The 27,950-nt window shown below is 35.1% G+C and overlaps 1 protein-coding gene across 1 annotated transcript in view; it reads left to right on the top strand.

Moving 5' to 3' along the window:
- LRP1B (LDL receptor related protein 1B) overlaps positions 1-27,950 on the top strand; it is a gene marked incomplete at both ends in the record, with an annotated part of 1,860,945 nt that overhangs the window by 855,998 nt on the left and 976,997 nt on the right. Inside the window, 2 exons of the mRNA XM_079710778.1 lie at positions 6,909-7,028; positions 11,863-11,991. Coding sequence (XP_079566904.1) covers positions 6,909-7,028; positions 11,863-11,991 — 249 coding nt within the window. The remainder of the gene's footprint in view (positions 1-6,908; positions 7,029-11,862; positions 11,992-27,950) is intronic.

The raw sequence follows: 27,950 nt of genomic DNA, 5'->3' as shown, positions 1-27,950 counted from the left end.
CTATTTTATGTAACACCCAAAAATAAAAGAGCAAAAGAGAAAAATTTTTCTATTGTAAAATGAAACATAGTTCCAAATCACTTGAAGAATATGGAAATTATGACAAGAATGCTTGATGACAGGTATTCTGTTGTACTGAATGGATGATCATGCTTAAATGGTGAAATGATAATAAAGATAATGATAATTAAAAGAGTTACTATGAGGCAGGCATTATTTTAAGAACTTTGCATGACTTAACCTGATTTAAGCCTCACAATATCCTATGAGGTAGTTTCTATTATTTTTCCCATTTTAGAGATAAGCTCTCTATACCTGTTTATTCTTAAATCATTTGCCCATTACCATGGTATTATGTAACAACCCTGGTACCTCGGTGGTTTAATGCAACAAAAATCCAATTCTTCACTGACATCACAATCCAATTGGGTCATCAGTAGATGCTTCCTGTATGTGCTGTTTTAAGCTCCCTCCGTTTTGGGTCTCTGCTATCCCAGGGTTCTACCAGTTGTCTGCTGGATTCCCTGCATCCAAAGGGCAGACAGGTCAAGAGACAATAGAGGATTGTCAGAATCCTTTAGGGGCCAGGTTAGGAAGTGGCACAAACTAATTTTGCATATATTTCATCATCTAGAAGCCACATTCACATAGCCTGAAATTAGCTAAACCAAGGTTGGAACTTAGGTACTCTGGCTCCAGAGTCCAAAGCTGTGTATACGGCATCACACTCAGAAAAAAGAAAGAGTGGTAAAAAAGGTATGAGATTTAGTATGAATTAATTTTCTATCCTTTTAGAATTCCTCTTACTATTTGTTAGTAATAAAAATTCAGAAATCTAGTTCTTGAATCTATTTCTAAGTTAAAGAACGACTTAGAAGCTTAGATACCTCAAAGCTACCTACTACATGTACACTGTTAACTTGTGTTTTATACAGAAAATATACTCAAACTTTGAGAATATTCTCCTATACAACTTTGAAAAGAACACAAAAATATTTCTTAAAATCACAGAATATAGTGGGTCTGTGTTGGGGAGTCTTCATCAATTGCATTAGATTTAATTTCTGAAATAGTAGCTCCTCTTCTTTAATTAAAAAGATACTTTTCTTTTATGATAATGCTGAAGAATACAGATAAGATACCATGTTTCCATATTTACATTCTGATTTGCATATTTCATCCCCTTAGATACTAGTGATCTTCCTACTTCAGTGTAAGATTCAAACCATTGATAATGTTTCATGAGCCAATGACTATGCTTCATTTAAAGCAGTTTATGAAGATTGATGAGTCAAGCTCAAAATTTCTGTTCTACTCAAATAATCTTTCTGAAAAAATTAATCTGATGCACTTTTAATTATGTACATAATCATTATAGTGTTGCATGTAATTAAGCATAAATGGTAAGCAGTTCAAATAGATAACATTATTATAATTAATATTGCTTTCACAGAGCCAAGCCAAATTTTAAATTTTAGCTTTTCATGTTGTTAGCTTTTCATAGTTCTTTATGATCTGTTAGAAGAATACATATTTACCGTTTCATCTGATATCATATACTGTTTAATTGTCTCCATATCACCTCTCTATACATACACAAATTCTCATGCAGGATAAATTCAGGAAACCAAAAGCTAAGTTGCCCTTCTCTCTTCTGCTATTTTCACCCACCAGACTCCCACCTAATATGCAAAATCATGTGTGAGGTCTGATCTTCCATAACCATTTTTACCCATTTTCTCTTATTTCTCCTCTTTTCTCGCCGTCACTACCATGATGTTGGTAACCTTTTAGCATGCATTGTACTCTTCATACTCCAGGGGTTTCAAGATTGGAGAGAGCAGAAAGATGGAACCAGTAGTCTATGGATTTTCTACTTCAGACTGAGACAGGGCAAAGAAAGAGTTGGGCTATAGGGATTACGTGGAAAACAGTGCATTTAAAGCAGTGAATTAATATGCCTGTCCTAAGGTACAGACTAAAGAAATTAGGTAATACCCCTACCTTCATGCTCTGTATCCTATAAGTTATTGGTCTTTTCTATGAGAAACTGTTCCTCTTTCTGTCCGAACCCCTTACTACATTTATCTCTGTCCCCTCTGCACCGCTGAAACCGTTTTTTAAAGGTCTTAATTGATCCTATTAGGAAACCCAGTGCAGTCTTTAGGCTTCATCCAATTATATTTCTCAGTTTTTAATATTGCCCTGCTTAGTTCCATGGACTCTTATTCTTCCTTAAGTTTTGTGAAGCTTTCTATGTTCCTCATCTATATATTTAGTTATTTCTCAGTTTTCTTTTTTTTTTTTTTAACATCTTTATTGGGGTATAATTGCTCTGAAATGGTGTGTTAGTTTCTGCTTTATAACAAAGTGAATCAGCCATACATATCTGTATAGCCCCATATCTCCTCCCTCTTCTGTCTCCCTCCCACCCTCCCTAACCCACCCCTCTAGGTGGTCACAGAGCACTGAGCTGATCTCCCTGTGCTATGCGGCTGCTTCCCACTAGCTATCTATTTTACATTTGGTAGTGTATATATGTCCATTCCACTCTCTCACTTCGTCCCAGCTTACCCTTCCCCCTGCCCATGTCCTCAGTCCAGTCTCTACATCTGTGTCTTTATTCCTGTCCTGCCCCTAGGTTCTTCAGAACCTTTTTTTTTTTTTTTAGATTCCATATATATGTGTTAGCATACAGTATTTTTTCCTCTTTCTGACTTACTTCACTCTGTTTCACAGACTCTAGGTCCATCCCCCTCACTATAAATAACTCAATTTCATTCCTTTTTATGTCTGAGTAATATTCCATTGTATATATGTGCCACATCTTCTTTAGCCGTTCATCTGTCGATGGACACTTAGGTTGCTTCCATGTCCTGGCTATTGTAAATAGAGCTGCAATGAACACTGTGGTACATGACTCTTTTTGTCCATTTTCTTTATTAACATCTTTTCTTCTGCTTACCTTTCACAAGTAGAAGTTCTCTAGGTTTGATTTATATCATAAATATTCTTTTTTAAGGGATGATTATTTTCTCTTTTGACTTCAATTACCAATTATATGTTTTTGACTTCCAAATCTCCACCTCTAGTCCAGACTTTTTTCTTAGATAGACTTAAATTCTCAACTCCCTCCTAGCCATTTTCTTGTCAACATTTTAAACCGTCAAAAGCAAACTTAGTATTTCCCCCTAAACCTCCAGTCCTTCTGTTATTCTTAATTCATTTTATTGGTACTGTTAACTCAGTGTTACTATGCTTTCACCAAGTTTTTGGCCATCCACTCATCTAAATATTCATAGTCCTAATTTCTAGCCTTTTAGATAGCTTTTCTTTCTTTACTGTCTTTTACTCATCTTTCTCCTTGTTATTAGGCATTTTCAAACAATACAAGTCAGAGTATATCACTTCTGTCCTCCTTAACTAGCAATGATTCCCATTATTGAAACAGAAAATTCTACTTAATGTAAGAATTAATCTACTTCTGTCTGGCCCCAAATAATAATTCCAGTCCCATTTCCTACCACATCAAGCACTGTGTTTTAGCCACACAGGGTTATTTACCATTGTCTTTATCTCTTACATGCTGTCATTGTTTAAAAATTTATTTTCTCATATTGTCTACTTTATCTGGAATGCATGCTCATAAATTTTGTCTACTGAGCTCATCTTTTAAATTTTAGTTTAAATTTAACTTCTTTAACAACCTTTTTTCCAGATACCTACCTCTATTTCTAGTCTCTAGGTGAATTATTCTCTTTCCAGCTAATGTCACATGTATTTTTATTTAGTATATGTGTTGTTCTGCTATGAATTATAGCTGTTGTTTACATTGTTGCGCTTCTTATCTAACCCCACTCGCTTCCACACTCATGTAATTCATTAATTTGTCTAAAGCAATTTTGCATCTGTGGAAGCCCAGCAGAGTCTTTAGCATTGACTAGGTGCTCAATCAGTGTTGAACTAAAAGAAGCATATAGAGTAAAGGCAATTTTGGACTGATTCCACCATAATCAAACAAGATTTGACAACTCAATGACCTAACTTAAAGATGTAAATGAACTATCTTTAGGACCTCGTTTAATTTAATGGACTAGAAATGACACCTGAGAGTGTTAATCATCATCCTAGTATTAAGCTATTTTACTGATTTATTAGTTCATTCATCGTATAAAAATTATAAAAAAACAATTCTTGTATCTACAGCACACTACTAAGCTTAGAATGACAAAGCAAATAAAAAAAAATACACCATGGTTTCAACCATCACCAGATTGTACAGTGGGAATTAGAGGCATTTTTGAAAACATAGGCTTTGTTTGTAGTCAGCCTGACCTTGATTTGAAGTTTTGAATACCATCTCCATTGTATATTTACCATATAATCTTAAATTAGTTATCAACCATAAGTTTCCTCATCTGAATACTATAAATTACAATAATATCTACATTTTTGACTGGTATGGGGTTTCAAAGAAATTGCACATTTTAAAAACTTGATATATATGCATGTATCTACATATATATATATATATATATATATTTAGGTTTATAATTTATAGCTGTAGATACTGGTGGGGGAAACCAAAATGTAAATAACTACCATATGAAACAAAAATGTTATAATTTCTAAAGATCCATTTATTCTATATTTTTATTAATAATGTATTTGTACAGACCAAATGACTGGTCTTTGCACATTATATAAATGTTAATATTTATATCAGCATATAATTGGCATTGACCCCAATTCCAAACCTACAAATCAGATGTGTTGATTTGTATATTGGCTTAATTTATATCAAGGAAGCAGAAATTGTTCCAGGTATCTCAAAGAGAAATAAATTTAATATAAAGTGTCAGTTGTAATAGAACAGTGGAAATTAGAAGTTGAACAGGACACACCTAGCTTTCATCTTATGGAACTGCAGTTAGGTTCCAGTTAGAGGGGAAGCTATGATAACTGCTGAGTTTACTAGTAGCATATTGATAGGCAAGAGAAAAAGACCATATTTTTATCCTGGGACACTTCAGCCTTAAGAGGTTGACAAGAAAATGTGGAACTGTACAAAGGAGGCTGTGAAATAGGAAAACCAGAAGTCCTGAGCCCTGGAAGCAAAGTGATGAATATACATCAGGGAAAACTAGTTAACAGTGTCAAGTGCTGCTGATAGGTCAAGTAAAGTGAGGACTGAGAAAAGGCCATCACACTTATCGACATCAAGGTCATTGGAAACCTGTATCTGAGCAGTTTCTGGAGCAATGGAGATAAAACCTTTATTGAGTGGGCTTAAGATAGAAACAGAGAGGAAGAAAGAGACAGTGAGTATGGATTATTTTGTAAATGTTGTTATAAAGAGGAACAAAGATATTGGGCAATGGTGACTCATACAGGACGTGAGATCAAGGGTTTTTTTATTTTAATGTGGGGAAAAGTAGTACAAGAGTCAGAAAACATTCTGTAAAGGGCTATAGTAGATATTTTAGGTTTGGGGGGCCAACTAGTCAACTAAGGCAACTAGTTGGGTTGTGTTTGTAGTGTAAAAACAGCCATAGGCAATATGTAAACAAATGGCCATTGACTGTGTTCCCGTGAAACTTAATTGACAAAAAGGGATGGAGGCTTTAGTTTGATCTAATATAATTTTTTAAAGATGATTATGAGAGGAAGTAGAGAAAAACTGAAGTGATATCCTTGAGTAGGTGAAAGGGGATGGGGTTTGTGCACAGGGGTTGCGGTTGGAGCTTTAATTATGAGTTAAACAAAGTTTGAAAAGCAAGAAAAACAAGAATAGGCAGAGGTGGTTAAAATGTGAAGCATAAATCTGTGGAAAATTTCTTTCAATAGCTTCAGTTTTCTCAGGGAAGTAGAAAGCAAGATCATCATATGTGGGTGACCATTATGAAAGAGATTTAAAGTTTTAAGAAGAGAAGATACATAAAATATTGATAGTTTCATGAAAGAGTTGAAAAGCAATTGGGCTAAGAAAATACTAGAGATAATTAATTTTTTAGTAAAATACCAAATTTTCTGTTTGGAGTATTCTATCTGTCCTTTTCCACACTGGACTTTCATATATTTTTATTAAAATTTAAAATATTTCTGAAGTACCAGCTAAACTTGTGGCAAATATCAATTTATTTTGAATCATTTAACCTTGATCTTTAAAACCCTTATTTTTCTCCCCAGGGGAAAAAAAGAAATTGTCACGACCCATTAATATCCCTATTTTCAGACACCACAATCAGTCATACATTCCATCCGTAATTTTTCTTGTTTAGCAAATCTTATTCCTGTTAGAAATTATTTGTGAAATGAATATGCCTCTGTCACTTCATCTGTGTTTCATGCATTTATCATACTGAATCCTAATTTGCTCTAAGGTTTTGCTAACTTTGGCTTCACTGATGTATTTGTTCTGAAAGGGTTTAGATATTATGAAATATATTATGTCCAGTAGTTGTCTAATATTTTGCCACCTGCTTCAGAGGTTATACATGGATTAGTAAGTCAAAACAAGCCCTCAAAAGATAGAATATCAATGGATATGTCAGATAAGAAAGGCATAAATGGTGAAATCAACCACTGAGTTGACATTTTCCCTCTTGAAATAATTCACCAGAATTTGAAAGGATTTGTGCCTTTGAATGTACATAATAAGGGAAAAAGTAAAAGACTGAACAGATTGATCTGAAATTTTTATTAATAATACTTCAAACAAATGCAAGCCAACATATTTTAGAGGGAATATTGTTTTGTTCTGTCAACCAATCATGGAAACTTTCTAAGAAACCAATTAAAGCTGTTTTATTATGGTTATGCACTGAGTAAATATTAACGTTTAAATTTAAATAGTATACGTGTGTGCACAGTTATATAGACATAATATCTTTGCTTTTCTTCTACAGAACGGTTGCCCAATTGCCAGCAGTTGAATTGTCAGTATAAATGTGCCGTGGTCAGAAATAGTACAATGTGTTACTGTGAAGATGGATTTGAAATAAAAGAAGATGGAAGAAGCTGTAAAGGTAATTATGACATGTAATTCTCAATTTTATTTTAACAGAGGCTTAATTAACAGAAATTTAATAAAATATCTTCAAGCACCTACCATGTGTTCCACACAGTGTTTATATTCACTTTATTTTTTGTCTCTTGAGAGTTAAAAGTTGGCTCTCCCCCAAAAACCACATATATAAACATTAGATAAGCATTTATACAAATCAGTTTTCTTTCCTTTTTTGATTGAAGTGTAGTTGATTAATAATGCTGTGCCAGTCTCTGCTGTACAGCAAAGTGACTCAGTTATACACATACAAACATTGATTTATATATTCTTTTCCATGATGGTTTATCCCAGGAGATTGGATATAGTTCCCTGTGCTGTACAGTAGGACCTTGTTGTTTATCCATACTAAATGTAATAGTTTGCATCTACCAAGCCCAAACTCCCAGTCCATCCCTCTGCATCCCTTCCTCCCCCTTGGCAACCACAATTCTGTTCTCTGTGTCTATGAGTCTGTTTCTGTTTTGTAGGTAGGTTCATTTGTGCCATATTTTAGATTCCACATATAACTGATATCATATGGTTACAAATCAATTTTCAATTCATATTGCAGTAATGACAGACATGAGACATGTCAACAATGGGATGTGTTTTGGTCAGTCACTAAAACTTTGTATTTAATTATTTTAACCTCCTAAATATTTTATGTCTGTTATATAGCTGCAGTGTAGTAGACATTTTTTATCTACTAAGTTAAGTTATTAATAGTCATGTAATGTTCTTTACAACTTTTGCATTGGTAATTCTGGTGATTGATACTTGACCAATGCAATAATGATGAATATAAAATACTTATTTTTTAATGTCCTAATTTTTGTTTTTGTGAACGTTCTACACCAAAAGTTTACTTTCCAAAATGACTCTACTCTGCCATACTGAACTATTTTAGGTTACTTCTTCATTATGTTGAATCCAAATATATATACATATACATAATGTTATATGTTTGTGTGTGTATATATATATATATATATATATATGATATATCCACAATATAAACAATACATTATTTTATATGGTATTTAGAATCTATATATAGAAACATTGAATATAGAATCTATGTATAAAATTGAGGAATATCAGGGCTTCCCTGGTGGCGCAGTGGTTGAGAGTCCGCCTGCCGATGCAGGGGACACGGGTTCGTGCCCCGGTCTGGGAAGATCCCACATGCCGTGGAGCGGCTGGGCCCGTGAGCCATGGCCACTGAGCCTGTGCTCCGGAGCCTGTGCTCCGCAAGGGGAGAGGCCACAACAGTGAGAGGCCCGCCTACCGCAAAAAAAAAAAAAAAAAAAAAAAAAAATTGAGGAATATCTGTGTTACAAGTACCACTAATAAACAGAATATTTTCCAAAGAAATTGGTACTTTGCTGATTACTTTAGCCCTTTGCTTTAATGTTATAACTTTTATCTTAAAAATAGAATCTTAAAGTTGAAAAAAATCATCAGAGAATATTTTTTAAAATCCTCATGACAAAAGTGAGAAAAGTGAGACCCTGAAAAATTAAGTGACTTAGTTAAGTCTGCACATCTTTTTAGTAAAAGACTTGGGACTAAAACACAGATCTCCAGAGCCCACTTATTCTTATCCTAGAGAGGCTCATTGGTTTATAAAATACATTGGGCTTAAATTTTCAGTTTGTGTTTTTTTCATTTTCTGCATAATACAAATATTATAAAAACATGTATTATTAAATGTTTATCAGACCCAAAGGCTGCATAATCTTACTATAGGGGGACCAAACTGGTATATTTTATTTGACTGACATTATTCTTAAACCAACATTTGAAAATCAGAAGGTTGCACACAGAAGTTCAGACTTTATGAAAAAACTCAGATTTGTCAACACTAGACCCCTTACAATCACAAAGTCTGCCAGACATAAATAGTACCTCTGTACATGCACACAATTTCAAGTTCAAGACAACACCTGCCATTCACACAAGGTAGGCCAATATACTTACCTGTATCCTTCTCACTCTTTTGCCATACCTCACTCCTATAGGTGTCAGGATTTTCAACTCCTTTTACATGAATCTCTTTCTCCTGAATCTCTCTTTTAAATCTGTAAAAATCATCATAATCACTTTCTTTTGTTGAACATTAGTAAGGAAATACACAGCAATTTTTATGGAAGTTCACCAATAGAAGAGGAAATTTTTTTACTTTCTCTGCACTCCTGGATGGCCAGGTCAGAGCATCATTCACGCTTTCCTGAAGGCATTTCCAGGATATTCTCTGTCCTTAAAGGAAGAAAGAAGATGGTGCTACAAGTGATGACATGCCTGTTTCTTTGCAACCAATTTTGTGGAGTTACATCAATGTCAGAACAGGGCATTCTGACTGAGGAGAAAGAACAAAAGAAATCATTATTCATATTGCTTTCCTGTATAGCATAATCACATATCAGAAAAACTAAAATAGGAACCAATAATAGTAAAGTTGAAAAAAATTGGTGAAAATATTATAGATAAGAATCATCATTTCTGCCACTAGGGGATGACCTTTATCAAATTCAAGATTTAATTTCACATTATCACTGTGGACTTCACTCCAAATACTATTCTTCCTATCCCCAAAGCTACTTACTTCAAACGAGCTGTCTATAAATGCAGGCTATTACATGAAGCTAAAAAACATCTGAGAGAAATGCAAATAAATGTCATACAAATGCATAGTTTCCCAATTTAAATGGTTGGCTACTCAGCCATCTTTTGCTTTTCCTTAGTCAACTCCTTTCTTAGCTTGGGGGGTCAGAGGATGGGGTTGAGAGTTCCGACCCTCTAAGTCACCTGTTTGATCTTTTTGGAGACCAGTCCCATTCTGAGAATATCTAGTAGCCCCACCCTGAGTCACCTCATTAGCATAGACTCTAGTGTATTTCACAGGGCTCGTTAGAAATAACAAAAGATACTCCTATAGCTCAGAAAATTACAAGGTAACTGAACTCTGTCAGAAACAGAGGATAAGACCAAATATATATTCTTATTATACCCAAGCAGTTTAATCCCCTTAACATCCTTCAAAGGAGGCTCATGGACTCCTCTCTCTTGCCTGCCTTTTTCATATTGGTATCCTAAAGTATTTTTCTGTAGCTAAGCTTTCCCGACTTTCCCTTTCTCTCTATGGGATCTAACCCTCTCCTCTTTTTTTAATCTATTATCCATATACTATTGACTCTCAAATACTCCAAGACCGATCTCACCTTATATTATTGGTTCCATATTTCCAACTACTTATTAAATGTTTACTCAAGGATGCTCTACAATACCTCAAATTTAACACATCCAAATCAAACTCATTTTTTCCTCCCATGATACCTCCACTGTAATCTACACTTCTTATAAAATTAGACCACCATTCACTTCTATCACATCCAGTCAAACTTCATGTTATCTTTCTATTTCTTAAACATTTGAGTCCATTCCCTCTTCTCCATTCCCACTGCTACTGTCATTGTTCAAAATATTATGACTTCAAAATACAATTTCTTGTGTGAAATTAGCACATAGCTAATTTTCCAGGTTCTCTTCTCTATATTCACCAATCCATTTTTCATGACTTTGTTTATTTTTAAAATACAAAGTTGATCATAAAGCTCATCTAATTAATGCTTTCCCAGTGCCTATGTATAATGTACAGCACTTTAGTTTAGCATACAAATAACTTCATTATCCCACCCAAAATGATTTTCCCAATATCATCTCTTACCATTTCCTCTTATACACCCTTACTCCACCTGACTCCTTATACTTCATTGAAATCCCTACTGTGTCATCCCAATGGCTTTTCACATGCTGTTTTGTTTAACTGGAACACCTCTTTCCATCTAATCCATTTTTATTTAGTCTGAGGAAATCTAAATCATCCTTTAAACTCAGCTCAATATGCAGCCTTCACATTTTCCCTTCAAGTCCAAGCAGGTTCATTTACTTCTCTGTGTTTCTATTATAAATAGAGTATGACTCTATTATAAGGAAATGCATAGAAATGAAATTCTATATCACTAGGCTTGTTTCACCTAGAGGTTGAAATCATGTTTTATAAATTTTGGTTTCTTCAGGGATTAGTATAGTGCTTGGTGCACAGGACAGACTGAATACACATTTGTCTAAATTATTAGCTGGCAGAGTTTTGTTTTTTTTTTTTTAATTTCCCCAGTTGGTTAAGAATCATTAAGTACCTGCTGCTTACAGAGATTTGAACAAGGTGCTGGAGGAAAAGAGCATTGCGAGTGGAAGTAGGGAAAAAATAGGAGGAGGGCCATAGATATTAAAATAAAAATTAATTAAGATAAAATTTCTGTTTACAACAAGTACTTAATAGTTTCCTCCTTTTGATTTAGTGAGGGTGGTTTACATTGCTTAGCTCAGAACTTTTATTTAATCTGTTCATTGAAAATCGTGTTTCCAGACTAATTCTTTGTCAAAATCCTGAAAAAGCCAGTGTCGTAAACACTAGAACTCTTCAGCAAATATTCATTGGAGTGCATTTTATACCTTTGCACAAATATCCAAGGACTTTTAGCCTATACATCAAAAATGCAAATAAATTATCTTTTAAAGTAAAAGATTTGGTGTTAAGCTTGATCTTGTATCTCTGTAACTATTTAAACGACACTGAATTTTATGTTCAGTTAGTGTGGTTTTAAAAAGATGTATTGGAGTTGGTTCTTTCTTGCTTTTTTTTTTTTTTTAAATAGCCTATTTCCAAAGTTTGGAAAAAATGTTTTCTTCAGGGAGAAAAAAAAATGCCCAACAATAAATCTGCTTAGAAATGATGTTAATTTACCTTTTAGATCAAGATGAATGTGCTGTTTATGGTACATGCAGCCAGACCTGCATAAATACGTATGGATCCTATGCTTGTAGTTGTGTGGAGGGCTACATAATGCAGCCAGACAACAGATCTTGCAAAGCCAAAAATGGTAAGTTATCTAATTTTTGGTCCTTCCAGAATTTATTTCCTATTTGCAGTTTTTTCCATTAGAAATGTATATAGTAGAGCAATATGGACTTTGAAGAAATAGATTTTTTCTTCATTTTAAGGAAATGATCCATACTTAGAAAGCCAGAGAAGTTCTTTTAGTTGTCACTGATCACTACAAAACTCCTCCCATTACAGGAAGTCTCTAATGAACAAAAACCTGTTCAAAAGAAATGGATTAATTGATTTGAATTACCCATCTCTCTCCTGGACTGTATAATAGATTTCTCACTGGTTTCTGTGAGCCTCTGCTTTCCCTCTAAAATTCATATTTCACGTAATAGTTAAAGTTATCTGCTAAAATATAAACCAAACCATGTTGTTATTTTGCTTAAAATCTCCCAATAGTTTTCCCTCATGTTGAGAATAAAACCCAAACTTCTCACAGGGCCTCTGAGGGCTAATGGACTAGTACCATTTACCTTTCCATCTCATCTCCTACTACTTCTCCTTTTATCACACCCCAGCCATACTGGTTTCCTTGTCCTTCAGCCACTTTGCTCTTGAGGTCTTTTCACTTGCTGTTTGATCTGCCTGTAATGCTTTTCCCTATGATAGTCACATTCTTATCATTCAAGTCTTGGCTAGAATGTCAACATTCAGAATGACCTTCTCTGACCATTCTATTTAAGGGTGTGTACTCTGTCCATCACAATCTTATTTCCCAGCTATACTTATTATTCATACCTATTCTATCACTACATGTTTTTTTAGTTTTCTTTATAGCACTACCATTTGAAATGAACATACTTATGTATTTGTTTATCATCAGATTTACCCAGAATAATATAAGCATTATGAAAGTACAGAACTTGTCAGTTTTGTTTGCTGTTATATAATCAGTTCTGACCATTGCCTGGAACATATAGGTACTCAGTGAATATTTGTGGAAGGAAGGGAGAGATTGAGGTAAGGAAGGAGGGAGGGAGGGAGGAATGAAGGAAGGAAGGAAAAACAATGAATTGATTTTTCTTTCTAATTAAGATTACTATAATGATTGTTCTACTCTTAAGTATTTGAAGTTCATGTTTCAAAACTGCCTTCCCTTTACTCTTTTTTTTTTTTTTTTTTTTTTTTTTTTTTTTTTTTTTTTCGCGGTACGCGGGCCTCTCACTGTTGTGGCCTCTCCCGCTGCGGAGCACAGGCCCCGGACGCGCAGGCTCAGCGGCCATGGCTCACGGGCCCAGCCGCTCCGCGGCATATGGGATCCCCCCAGACCGGGGCACGAACCCGTATCCCCTGCATCAGCAGGCGGACTCTCAACCACTGCGCCACCAGGGAGGCCCCCCTTTACTCTTAACTGCAAATAAAGCCTACTGTTTCTACATAGTGTTCAGTCTTAGTACACCCTCAGTAAATATTGTTGATTTGCTAATGAAATAGCCTTGAGGTGCTGGTAATGATAGGATAACACTAATTTTTTGTTGTTTTTATGTGTGTGTGTGTGTGTGTGTATGTGAATTGAATTAGCTTGGGAATAATATAGGAAGATATTATACATGGTATTCCATCTGGCATCTTCTCACTTCCTCCAAATCTGGTTTCATTTCCTGCATTTTCAAATTATGAAGTTTTGATAAATTAATGACTATCCCCTACTCCCTTTTATTAGCAATTGGAAAATTAGGCATGGGATGGGATTCTCTTTCCTGAAACCAAATTGAGCAAAGCATTGGATTTGCTCTGCAAGCTGCTGCTGTTTCCCTTTACATCGTAACCTCATGTTATAATTTCAATTATTTCTCTGAGATAGTATGTTTAATTATTTACAAAACATATTTGTATAGAAAATTACCAAGAAAGGAACTCTTTTACTTCTTAGTTTATTTTTTTCAATTGCTGACTTGGTTTATGAAGCCCTATTTATTTTTCAGGGGCAATCCTCTAGAAAAATTAGGTCAAGTTATCTGTTCCTCTTTTTTTCCACCACTGAGAGTTCTGATTTAATATATCAATGGACTAAAGAAGTGGGAGGCTTTTTTCTTTGCAGTGTCTTCTATTGATCCACACAATATTGCTGTGAATACACAGGGAGAGTGTAATGTAATAAACCCTATAAAAGAAGCACTTCCTCTCTTTCTACACAGAAAGGTTTCTGACAAAAACAGAATGTAGTCAAAGAGGGATGTACATGATATAGTGCTGCATCTTTGAATGTAGTCAAAGAGGGATGGTACATGATTTGATGACTCTAGCATTGATAATGGAATACATACGTAAATGCCTTCACCTCTAGTGGTTGGCTTGATGACAATATTGGCGTACATAGTTAGAACAATGCACAGTTTTCATGGGAACATTCCTGTGGTTTGTAGTTTTAGGAAAATGAGTAATATAGTAAATGAGTACAAGTCTATAACATATACTGACTAGTTCTAAAGGTCACATGGATATTTGAGCAATGCATTTGTATAATTCAAAGGAAAAACAATCAGTTTTGCTTTAGTTTTCTCATATTTGTAACAAATGTACAGGAGGATTTTTTTGCTTCCATTAGATTAAATGTATTCAAATTCCATTTAATACATCAGCTTTAAATTTTTCTGTGGCAATTTTATTTACTATGGTATTGCTGTGACTGAAAGGTGCTAGGAAAAAGTTATAAAGTAAACCCCGTTTGTCTTCAGGCTTTGACTTTCCTCTTTTCCATTACCTGCTGCTTAGATTAGCACCTCTTTTTTTCTTCTTTAAAATTTTACCCTACTGGATTCTGGAACCTGACTTTCCCTCCAAGTAAAGCCAGAGTTCAAGGGATTCCAGAAGCTGGGATTGTGTGAAATTAGGGAAAGGTTAGAATGGGCTGACCCCAAACAGTAGATGTTTGTAAAAGATCCCTAGACTTTAGACAGAAAATGCAACATAAATATATCAGACCCAGAGGATACAGCGGACAGCTATAACTGCACAAGAGAGGAAAGTTCTGCAAAAGCCTTACTAGATAATAGATGGGAAAATAAAAGTTCCTAGGAAAGGTAGACTTTTATGTGAAGGAAGAGGGTGGCAGAGTCAGTTGGCTGGGAAGCTGCTTCTAAGGTGATGAACTAGTTCAGCACAAAATAATATCAGGGGGCTTCCCTGGTGGCGCAGTGGTTGACAGTCCGCCTGCTGATGCAGGGGACACGGGTTCGTGCCCCGATCCGGGAAGATCCCACATGCCGCGGAGCAGCTAGGCCCGTAAGCCATGGCTGCTGAGCCTGCGCATCTGGAGCCTGTGCTCTGCAACGGGAGAGGCCACAACAGTGAGAGGCCCGCGTACCGCAAAAAAAAAAAAAAATAATAATAATAATATCATGGTCGCTCCCCAACTAGTCACCCCAAAGCTTGCCTGTGGGATCTTATTTTCAATGTGACAATTGATAGTAAATAGGAAAATGAATTTAAGTTAATTGATTATCCCTCTTTTGTAGTAAAATGACCAAATCCAAGTAAAATTCATAAGCCCTAAGAGCACCTTTAAGAAATACCTCTAGTAGGGGGAGGGGATTTTAGGCCCTGTGGCAGTTAGGAGAAGAGATTAATGTTAGGCAGGAGGCCTTTTCATTCTAGATAATTCATGTAGTACAGACAAATTCTTTTCTTTTCTACACTTAGTAAGATTTTCCCCTGACTACTGAAATATAGAATCAAGTGTTTCAAAGTTGGGAAAATTTCAAAGGTAATCTAGTCCTATCCATGTGACATCAAAATAGGTGATTTCCAAATGGAAGAAAATCTACAGAACTCTCAGTATATGTAAAAAAAGATCATAACTTTATGCATACTTGATATTACTATGTAGTAGGAAGCGTGCTAGAATGTGAATGTCATGATGGATTGTTCATAACTTTGGAATGGGACACACGTTAAAAACTAGTCATTTTTGAATTAAATGTTAGGACCTGTCATTTGAAAAAAGATGCTTTAAAGTAACTGTCGGGCTTCCTTGGTGGGGCAGTGGTTGAGAGTCCGCCTGCCGATGCAGGGGACACGGGTTCGTGCCCCAGTCCGGGAAGATCCCACATGCCGCAGAGCGGCTGGGCCCGTGAGCCATGGCCGCTGAGCCCGCGCGTCCGGAGCCCGTGCTCCGCAACGGGAGAGGCCACAACAGTGAGAGGCCTGCATACTGCAAAAAAAAAAAAAAAAAAAAAAAAAAAGTAACTGTCAAGCATCTATAGGTATCCAGTAAAGCATCCTGTATATTTTTACATTTTTCAAAATTAGAGTTCTAATAATGACATCAAATCTGAAAATGAAAAGTTTTTTTGTTTGTTTTTTAATTTAGCTTACTTTCTTTTAACTGATTTAGACTGATTTTGTTATAGAAGTATGTGTTAAATGTGGGCACCCAGGATTGACAGTGGGCTCATGCAGAGCCTGTGAGAGTGAAAATAATAACTAAGGGTGTTTAATTTATGAACTGTTGGCAGTTTTGAATGAACTGATATATTCAGGCTCCTTGGACTATACTTTTCAGTGTCCCAACCACTTGCTTAAGACAGGCATTTACTCCAGCATTCAGTTCTATGGAACCTATAGGCCTCTGTTGATTTAATCAAAGCAGTAGCAAAATAAAGAGCACTAAATAATTCTATGCTCATCATTGTTGAGTCACCACATTAAATGGTACCATGTGAGAAAGAGTACACCTTTTTGCCACGGAGCAACCAGAGTAATGAGAGAAGAGAGTCCATTAAATAACTTTGAGATTCTATTACAGCTTATGCTTTGCTGTTCACAGATTTGGGTGAGGGTAAGGGGAGATTTTTTAGGTGATGGAACTCTTAGTTGTAAGAAATATAAATTATAATCCCTGTGTAATCCATATAAACACACCTCCAAACAGTGTTAGAGAGTGTTTTCATAATACTCACTTTCTTTGCTGCAATTTAAAGAAAGAAAGAAGGAAAGAAAGAAAAAGAGAGAGAGAGAAATAAAACAAAATATAACTTCTTATGGCCCCTACTTCTAATCTCTATTGTCATCCACTAATAAATAGTTTAAAATTCCTTTTGGAAGGTTGGAGGAATCATCCATGGTTTTCTGTCAAGGCTGGCTCTGCTCATGGGGAGAATAGAATAAGCTGGTACTTGTATAAAAAGGGACAACCCTGGGAATTAAAAAAAAAAAACAGAAAAAAAAAGAAAGGGAAGGGCTTCCCTGGTGGCGCAGTGGTTGAGAGTCCACCTGCCGATGCAGGGGACACGGGTTCGTGCCCTGGTCCGGGAAGACGCGGAGCAACTGGGCCCTTGAGCCATGGCCACTGAGCCTGCGCATCCGGAGCCTGTGCTCTGCAACGGGAGAGGCCACAACAGTGAGAGGCCCGCGTACCGCAAAAAAAAAAAAAAAAAAAAAAAGGGAAGAGCCCCTGCTCAGAGTATCATACTAATCAGCCACTTGTGATACTTGGAATTCAGTTATTAAAGTATAATTGCCTTTTTTTTTTCTTTTTAAAAGAAACACTCCATATTAAAATTTAAGTGTTCATAGGAAAAGTAACATATTAAGTCTTAGTGACCTTGATAACTTAAGAAACTATGGATCAGACCTGTTTCAGTCTACCATCTGGCTAAGAATGGCTTCCCACAGAATGATATGTGATCATGTCTTGACAATGTGAAGATTCACTATTTAGAGTTTTTACTATTTTTAGATAGTCCAAAGGTCTAGTTCCTGCACAGTTTTTCATTTCATTGAGGCATAACTGTGAATGACACTTGATGACATGATGGTGTATGAGAAGCTCTGAGCTAGGAGCAAGCCTAGTAGACCAGCACCAGCATAGAAATCCAGATTTGTCATTTTTTACTCAGTCACATATGCATAGTGGAAATGATGTACACTATGGTAAGTGGTAAGTGACAGAGAAGTAGCTCAGTGTCTGGAACAGAGTATGTGCTGGGTAAATGCTTGTTGGATGCTGTAAGCAATTTCCTAAACATTCAGGAAGCAGAATAAGGGTATTGGGATATTGAGGGTCAAAAAAAAAAAAGAAAGTCAAAAGGCTGGAAGAGATTCAAAGGGTAATAGTTGTTTTTTGGGGTTTTTTTGTTTGTTTTGTTTTTGCCAGTTTCATCATGTTATTTAGGGTTCAAGCTGCCCTTGCTGTGGTAGAGGCATCAAAATTGGCTGGGGATCTCTGCATAATCTCCATAAATGTTCCCCCTCAACCAGTCCCCCCTCAGACAGACATGCAGTCCGAGTGTGTGTTTGCTGTGCAAATATAGCTGGAGAATAAGCGACACCACCTGCAATCAGGCAGTATATCCTAAGCCTCTATTCTGTACAAATACTAGGGCTTCACAACTCCCTTTGACAACGTGGCCTGGCCATTGAAAGTATTTTTCTATTTTTTAGAGTACCTCTACCCTATATCTTCTCTGGCCCTTTACTCAGTTGGAATTCACATTCCATGACAGGACAGGGCAAGGATTTCTAATGGAATTTCCATTACCCAAATTAAGCATCACACTTTTTTTTCTACCCACACAACTGTTAATGAGTTTGCCAGTATTGAGGTATAAAACTCCTCATGAATATTCTATGTCTGTTTTTGTTGGTTTAAAAAAAAGTTTTTTTAAGTTTTTGATTTTTTATTTCCTGGAGGACATCAGTTTTACAGTCTAACACCTTTCTTGATATCTTAAATCTTTTTTCCAGCAACAAATTTGCAAGATTGATAACAGTCTTACCTGTCATGTGTTTTATGTGTCATGACACCTTTGATTTACCCATGGTCTAAAAAAATATTAGACACAGAAAAAATGCATGTCTTCCATTTTCCTTACCACTTAACATCTTAGCTGCAATCTAGCTGCAGATGTCTTTGTTTGGATATTAAGAATTATGTGGCGACATTTATGGGCTCTAGATTTGACAATCAGTAAACTTTGTTTTCACAAATGACACAATATATAAGTACAAATTTCTATCATTGTATTTTTTATAGAATAGCTATTGATTGAACTAATATTTAAATCCTCAATATAAAATATGTAATAGATCATGTCATGTTCTACAATTAACTCCCTTTCTTTGTCTTAAAATTGGACAAATATAATGAAAAACAAAAAGAAATTAGGCACATTTAAATTCATAGAAATTACAAGTGGTTTAATTTTAAGATCACACATGGATATATAATTTTTCTATTGTTTTGTTTGAGAAAAGTGTAAGTATAGTGTTATTGAAATCCTCAGAAAACCTAAGCTTAAAACCTGACAGAAAAAAACAATTTTTTTTCTAATAAGGGAGAAATTTTTTTTTTCAGAGAATTTTCAAGGCATCCCCTGTATCAGTTGCAGTCAACGATATAATAACAGCAGTTAGAGAATGTCTCTTGAGCACTCTTCCCCCAGAGTTCATAGTTCCCCTTGACTTTGATGACAGATATTCTGCATATTCTCCCTAGTCAAGCTGCTTAACGTCATTTTAGTCCTGAGAAGAAAAAATCCATTGTATTGAATGCAGTTTTAAATGTGTGTGAGCATTTCTTCTTTGCACTAGGACTCACACAGCCTCCATCTTTGCTTTCCATGAAAAATAATACTTGCCAAGTTATTAGACAAATTATATCTTAACAGACTTTAGAGGTTTAGAACAACATACCATCAAATTACAAGGGATATATATCTAGTAAAGTAGCTAAAAGTTTGGTATATAATCACCATTGAGTATTTAGAACTAGTCTGTTTCTTTTTAATAGCAAAGTAGAATATTGTGATCTTAAATATAGGTTATCTATTAGCATCCGTTGGCAGCCCTGTCAGAAAACAGTGAAATAGATTAAATGACCTTTCCCTTTTCCACCTCTAGATAATGAATTTTCAGATGTCTACCTCCTTCCTCCTTATTCTAAGATGATGGTCTAGTTTCATATTCCCCTGAGAAAATAGAAGCAGTCAAAAGATAACTTTCTCATCTTGAACTACATCTACCAATCTATCTGAATCTAGAGCTAATCACTTCATCCTTCTTTTATTTGAATTGAAGAACAAACTGACTTTGTTCCTATCTAAGGCCAATCCCAGCCTCTGTGCATCAGTATCACCTTCTCTCACCTGTACAAGAGGTAGACTCAGACAGTTGTCTTCTTGATTCTTTGAATCATCAAGATATTCTTTTCTCCTGGATCATTTCCATCAGTATACAAGGATGTAGTAAAGAGGCTGCAAAACAACCTCCTTTAAAACTGTATTTCTCTCCAGCTACCACTCCATTTTTCTTTTCCCGTTATAGAAAAACTCAGTGTGTTGTCTCTTTCTCTATTTTCTCCTCCGCCTTCAGTGGGTCTTACCTTCTTATCACTTACTTAAACCTCTGTTGTCAAGGTTACCAGTGACCTCTAGTTGCTTAATTACTCAATTATCAGTCCTTAGCACATGACTGATCCTGTCTCCTCCTTGAATACTTTCCCTTTTAAAGAGTGTATTCTTGGAGTTCTCCTCTTACCTTACTGGATATTTTTTTCCCTTCAGTTTATTTTGCTGCATAATCCTCATTTTGTCAGTATTTTCAGCATGACTCAGTGTTCAGTCCTTTGGACATCTTCTCTTCTTTTATTGATTTCCTAAGTGCTCTCATCCTGTATCATGACTTTAAAAACACATCCTCTTCCATGGTTTTATTAAACATCTAGAGACTGAGACTTGCCAGTTTTTACCACCAGCCCTGAGCACTTTGTTGAACACCAGATTCAGTTGAATATTGAGATCCAACTTACCATCTGCATTTGGAAATTTAATGGAAATATCACTCGATGCGTCCCAAGCTCTTGATTCTCTCCCCTAATAATGTTTTCTCCAGTGATGGCCATCTTGGTTAATGTGACCCCATTCACCCAATTGTCCAAGCCAAAATACTGGAGTCTCCCTTGACTCCATTCTTTCTCTCAAACCCTTTGTTTCAAACTTTTAAATATGTTCTGAATTGTACTACTTTCTCTAAAGAACAGCCTGCATCCACGTTCCTACCAATGCTTTACTTTTCTTCATAGAATTTAACACTGCCAAAAAAATATTAAGTAGTATTGGTTTACCTGCTTATTGACTTTTTCCTCCACTAAAATGTAAGCTCTACAAAAACAAAAAATTTTATTAGTTTCGTTAACTGCCGTATCTCTAGCATCTAGAGGAATGCGTGGCAGAAGCTAGTCATGCTCAATAAATCTTTGTTAAATGTATAAATAAATATGCAACCACTGAGACAGTATTTTCTTTCTAGGAGACAAAAGTGGCTTTTTAAAGGACCCATGCTTTCAAACTGGAAATATTTTTAAAGTAATTTTTTTAATGTTTTTTTTTATTGTAGTAAAAGTCACATAATATAAAACATAGTATTTTAACCATATTTAACTGTACAGTTCAGTGACACTAAGTACATTCACATTGTTGTGCAACTCTCACCATCATCCATCCCCCCAATTTTTCACCTTTCTAAACTGAAACTCTGTCCCCATTACACACTAACTCCCCATTCCCCCTCCGCACCCCCACACCCCCCAGCCCGTGGCATCTACCAGTGTACTTTCTGACTCTGTGAATTTGACTATTCTAGGTACCTAGTATAAGTGTAAAGCAATTTTTAAATGAGCCAATATCTATTACTTATTAAATTCAGTCATTACCAATTTATAAATTAAAGGGACATGTCTGAATTGGGAAAAATGTGCTTCTATAGCTAAAGAATTTTCTGTTTGCCACAATTAGAAAGGTGATTAAGAGATTCAAAAGTAGCCATAGGCCACCTCTCAGTAACTAATGTGAATTGACCATCCCTGGACTATCTGCTAATTTTAATATTAATTCAGTAACCTAAAATTTGAATGAATCATACTCTGAGATTTTGAGATTTACCAAAATAACCCTTCAATTTAATTAAATTTATACTTAATTAAATTCAGTATAATTAAATTTATTTCATTTTCCTGACTAAAGATCACAATGCATTATTTTTGTCATTTTACTTATTGAAATACACTATCATTCTTTATTTTTTTTGAAATACACTATCATTCTTAAACTTAAAAAATCAGTAAAGTGGGAGGGAGGGAGACGCAGGAGGGAGGGGATGTGGGAACAGATGTATATGTATGACTGATTCACTTTGTTGTAAAGCACAGACTAATAAAAAAAAATCAGTAAAATATCTTTAAAAACATTGGTAAATCCATATTCAAACAGCCCTTCATGTGTCATTCATTTATTGACCACTTACCATGTGCCAAGTAAGACCTTCCAGTTAGTAGGGGAAATATCATACTTCCTTGATCTGGTGGATCGACTCTTTAAGAAACAGGAAAATTGTGAGAGCTGCTGATTTGCAAAATGAGAACCTCTTTTAGTGTGTGTGTGTGGCACGATGTTATTGGCTTTAATTGTTTTTCAGAAAATGTTCCTAATTCCTGTGAAACAACATATTTCATTGCTTCTCATACATCATATTGAAGGTAGCGGTATTTCACTATTAACATCCAAATAACAAAAAGGTTACATTGTTTTAAAGTCTGTAATTCAGGTTGATTGGTAGTTTACCTGAGTGAGTTTTCACAAGGCCCAAGACAAGATTACAAAAGACAACACTGACCTAATATGCCAGCACTAAACTCATCATCTTCTCATTAAACTGACTCTGCTTTTTTGACTGTTCCTCCCTATCACCCAAATCTCAAATTTCCACAGAATTTTTGACCCCATGCCCCTTATTATCTACATAAAACAGTCACTACAGTTTAAAACTTCGACTTTATTACATCACCCCATCTCTATGTAGGAACACAACACCACCCATTTTAGGTTCTTCTGCCTATTTTCTGAGAAATTAAAATAGCATTTCCCTGTTCAGTAATCCAGATATTCAATACCTGTGTCTATATAAGTTTTGTTTTTTACTAATAACCTTTGGTTACCTTCTTTATAATTAAAAAGATAAATACCTTTCTCGATTTATATGTGTGAAATTTAATGTGTTCCTGAACCTCTGTGGATTCTCTGGGGCTTACATTTCTCCACTGGCCTCTGCTTCCAATAGAAATGTTGGCACACATGGTTATTCTTTCTTTCTGTATTGCATCAATCTAAAGGAGAACAGAAATACCTTTTCCTTTTTATCTAACTCCTTTCCAAACTCACTCCAGAATACTACCACCAAGGCAGTGTATAAACAAGACTTTTACATACTACCTTCCCATCTGATTTGAATTATATTATACCACTTTAAAAGTAAAAGCAACAACAATTTCAGAAATTAAAAGGGAAATATACCTATCCTACTATATTCTACTCACACATATCCTATTCTATGTATCATTTCCCAGTTGATCTTCAAGATATTTTTGCTCATTATGCTCTTTCTAAAATTTATACTGACTTTCCATTGCACCCCAAGTTAAAAATAAGTTTATCATCTTGACATTAAATGACCTGTGCAGTGTTTTCTCAACCTGCTTTCTCAGCTACTGCAAGCTCTATGTGAGTTTGAATCTAGTTCTTTTTACCTAGTAGCTTTGTGATCGTAAGCAAGTTACTTAAACTCTAAATAACTTAGGTTTCTTACCTATAAAATATGGACAATATTAGCACCTAATTCTTAGAGATGTTGTGAGTATACAATAAACTGATAAAGATGAAGCTAGCTCCTAAAATATGCTCAAAAAGTTTACTATTGTCATTATCATGATGAAGTACTTTCACCACTAATGCATGCTGTACCCTCAGAAACTGAAAAACTGAGGTTAGTATCTTCCCAACACATCTTAGTCTTTCCCACATATGTGCTTTTGTCAAAGCTGTTTGTTTCACCTGACTTCCTTTTTTGCTTCTTCTTCTTCAACTTTTTCTTTTTTAATCTCTGCATGTCCAATTCCTGTTCTTCCATCAAGGCAAACCTGAAATCAAATGTCATCATCATTAAGGAACTTTTAACTCTATTAAACAGATATGTTTTTGTACATTTGTGCTGCTGTAACAAAATACCACAGACTGGGTAACTTATAGATAACAGAAATTTATTTCTCTAGAAGATGGAAGTCTGAGATCAGAATGCCAGCATGGTCTGGTAAGGGCTGTCTTCTGGGGTGCAGACATATTGTATTTTCACATGGCAGAAGGTGCTAGGGATCTCTCTAGAGCCTCTTTTATAAGGGACTTATTCATAAGGGTTCCAACTTTGGGAACTAAGCATCTCCCAACTGTCACCTCTCAATACTGTCATCTTTGGGGGTTAGGATTTCAACATATGAATTTTGGGGACTCAAACATTCAATCACAGAAAGTTATATCTAAACATTCTTTGGAACTCAATGTTACTATACATGTTTTATGAAAGGTACCAAACCTGACTTAAAAAATATAGACTTTTATATATATTTAGAGATGTATATATATATATATATATATATATATATATATACACATATATATGTATATCAATTTTTCTGTTAGTTATATCTTTCTTGAAGACAGACTGTCCTGCTGATCCCCTTCAGATACTAGTTGAATACCTTAGAGCTATAAATTCTAAAAAATAAAATAAAAAATACAATAAAGCATTTTCATCCAATCAATTGAGTTTAGTATAAATGCATTGTGACAATAAAAGGTAGTGCTAAGATAAATTACAGTATAGTTGTAGTAATTACATTTTCTTGCTTAGGTGAAAACTGTTTTTAATGCATTTTAATGTTTCCACATTCAATTCATATTTTACTTTTTCTTTTGTAAAATCTGATAAAATAGTTTCCTCTGATATTGGCACAGCATGTACTTATTCTAAATATCATTCAGTTCAGTAAAGAGATTTTTCCATTGACAAAATAGTTGAGGAAAGTGGAGAAACAAATTTGGCCATATATTTTTGGGAAATGAAAATATTTCAGCCCTGTGTCTTTTTTTAACTTATATGGTTAACTTTATCCACATTTTCAGTTTGGTTTAGTTGACTTTGGTCTATAATTGATTATATTATTTGAATAATGCTTTTTTTTCTCTTTTTTAAACTAGATAATTTCCTCCTAGTATTTCATATTCAACTTTTTTTGTTCATTGCATAATTTTAGAAGTTTTTTTAAATTTAGTCTCTTTATACAGATTGCTCTTCATTTTTGTTGCATATAGTTGCACTTCACTTCCCATGAGGGTTTGCATAATTTTTTGCTACAAGTTGTTATCATTCTTCTCATTCTTCTCATTTCTAACTTCATCATATTTTCCTTATTATTAAAGACTTTATACATTTGTATATGATAAACTAAAAATAAAATTGTTTAAATTCTTCTTTAAGTTATTTTAAGTTTGTATTGGTTGAAAACCAATCCTTTGGGCTGTACAGATAACAATTTTCCCTTTTCCCGTGCTTTAGTCTGGCTCTTCATTTTATATACTTTACATGGAAATTATCATTTAACCTTTTAAACAGTTGAACCTCATTCTTTTTTTTTTCACATCTTTGAAATAACAGATATTGAGGTGCACATACCTAACTTCATTCAGTGGAGATAATTGCTCACAATTACAGGATTAATTAGGGGAAATCAGAACACAGTATAACTAGATAATACATATTTTTCTATGTGTATATGTGATATAGATACATTTATTATGTACATAAATATTTATTAGGCTTATATTTATTTTTAATTATCTGAATCCACAATTCCAATTACTTAAAATGCAACTAGCTGAATTAATATTCTTAGAATTGAATGGAAGAATAGGGAGTTTAAATGAAGCTGTAAAAATTAGTTTTATTCACTCTGAAAACATTTATTTAACATCAACTATATGTCAAAATCATATTATTATAAGTATATAAAAACATTTTTAGTATATTCTTGGCTATGAGAGGAGAAGGATATGTTGGCAAGGATATGGTTATAGTGGCTTGGAATTTAAAGAGATTTTTTTATGAATCTAGTCAAATGAGGTATTTCATGTTTCCAAGCTTCTCTTTTTTTTTTTTTTTTTTTTGCGGTACACGGGCCTCTCACTGCTGTGGCCTCACCTGCTGCCAGACTCAGCAGCCATGGCTCACAGGCCCAGCAGCTCCGCGGCATGTGGGATCTTCCCGGACCAGGGCACGAACCCGCGTCCCCTGCATCGGCAGGAAGACTCTCAACCACTGCGCCACCAGGGAAGCCCCAAGCTTCTCTTTTTAATTCTCAGTTTTCTAATCAGTTTTTAAAATGATGACACTGGTTAATATAACATGATAGGAGAAAAAACACATTCTTATTATACACATCTCTATAACTGTTTGGGAGAGAAAATACTCTTTTTTATGCTGTTGATATATGGGTGGGAGTGAAGAGGATGAGGACAGTTTTCCTCCTCCAACATGAATCAGTTGACAGCCTATCATAGAGGTTTATTCAACTTAAATCTTGATTCTCTATGCCAGAGTATTGACTGAGGGCTTTCTTGTGTTCCAATCTCTTCTATGTGTAAGGTTAATATTTATTACTTCTCATTAAGTGTTGATGTAGGAAACCGTTTGACTGAAGTCATCTGATGTGTTTTCTAACTGTTCCTTCAAGGAAACTGTTCACTGACTCTAAGTGTGGCATCTGATATGAGCATCACATTTATTTTTATCAGTCTTTTATCATCATTACCCAAGCTAATGATGATCTTCACTTGGCATGTGGAAGCATGTAGTAATAATGCCCACTAGAGATCAGTGTAGTGCAGGTAGAGACGGATAACCTTTGTCAGGCCTATGCCCCCTTTCATCATGAAGTAGGAAAAAAAAAGATTTATATCCCTAGCCCCAGATGATTTTTGTGGGTTCTTGTGTTTCAGTAGCTTCTTCCACTCCCATATCAGGCCTTATGTTTTATTTGTCTTGTGTGGGAAACCATAGATAATAATTAACAGAGACACATGAGTATTACTTCAGTAAAGCACATCACAACTAACACTAGAAGTATCCTTCCTCCAGTATGTCATTTGAATTTTTAAAGTCACCATTATTATATCAAACCATGTCAATTTATGAAGCACCTGACTTTCTCTTTATTGGCTTTCTGTTGACCTGAAGCTTTAAAATCAGTGGTTGATACGTTTTGCATTAAGGTAAGCAACTAACTCACTCAAAAAGCAGCTACAAAAATCAAATAGGTTGATTAGTTGTGTCCAGTAAGCATTGCCTGTGTTGACCATTAATTTATTTTTATCTCAGTTTCTCAAGAGAAACTCAATGTTCCTTCATATTCCAGCCTCTCTTCAAATAATGTTTATGACATACTTAAATTTATGGACTGGTAGGCAGTTTAGAAATTGTTGTCTACATCTGGACTTCTTATAAGCTTGGCAGTAGTGGTTCATTTTTGAATGAGAGGTGATTTCAGTAAAGGTCATTTTGGCTGTCAAATGAAGACCATAAGCACTGACATTAGTGTCAGTATATCTTTGTTAACCTGATAACACAGCTGTCTAAGACCCCTTCCTAACCTGAGAAATCCATCCATGATCCAACAGGCTTCAGGAGTGCCAAGGTCAACTGGAAAACAAACAGAGCTAGTACTGTTGAAAAGAGGCCAAGTTTAGACTTCCACATTAAGGAATGGCAAGGGCAAGTATTACATGATTCAAGATGGCTTTACGAGATTGAGAGAGGAGCCAGCTGGCTAACCAAGCTCAGATGTAGTCACTTGACAAGGTTACATAAGCAGAGACAGTTCACAATTTTACTGATTCTAAAGAAATCAGAAAAAGAAAACTCTTTATTATGGAAATAATATTAGTATTTTTGAGACTTACTTTTTTTTGGTTTATACCAAGCAGTCCAGGGACATGTTCACTTCTCCACTGGGAAGAAACTGTTGGGCTATTTAGTTTATAATCTCACTGAAGTTGTATTGTTGTTTACTTTTGTTTGTTTTATTGTTTTAAGATAAAAAAACATTTAATGCCTTTCTGAAAGCAGAGA

This window comes from Hyperoodon ampullatus (genome assembly GCF_949752795.1).
Source record: "Hyperoodon ampullatus genome assembly, chromosome: 8".
Classification (NCBI taxonomy): Eukaryota; Metazoa; Chordata; class Mammalia; order Artiodactyla; family Ziphiidae; genus Hyperoodon; species Hyperoodon ampullatus.
This window is presented reverse-complemented; position numbering and strand designations above follow the sequence as displayed.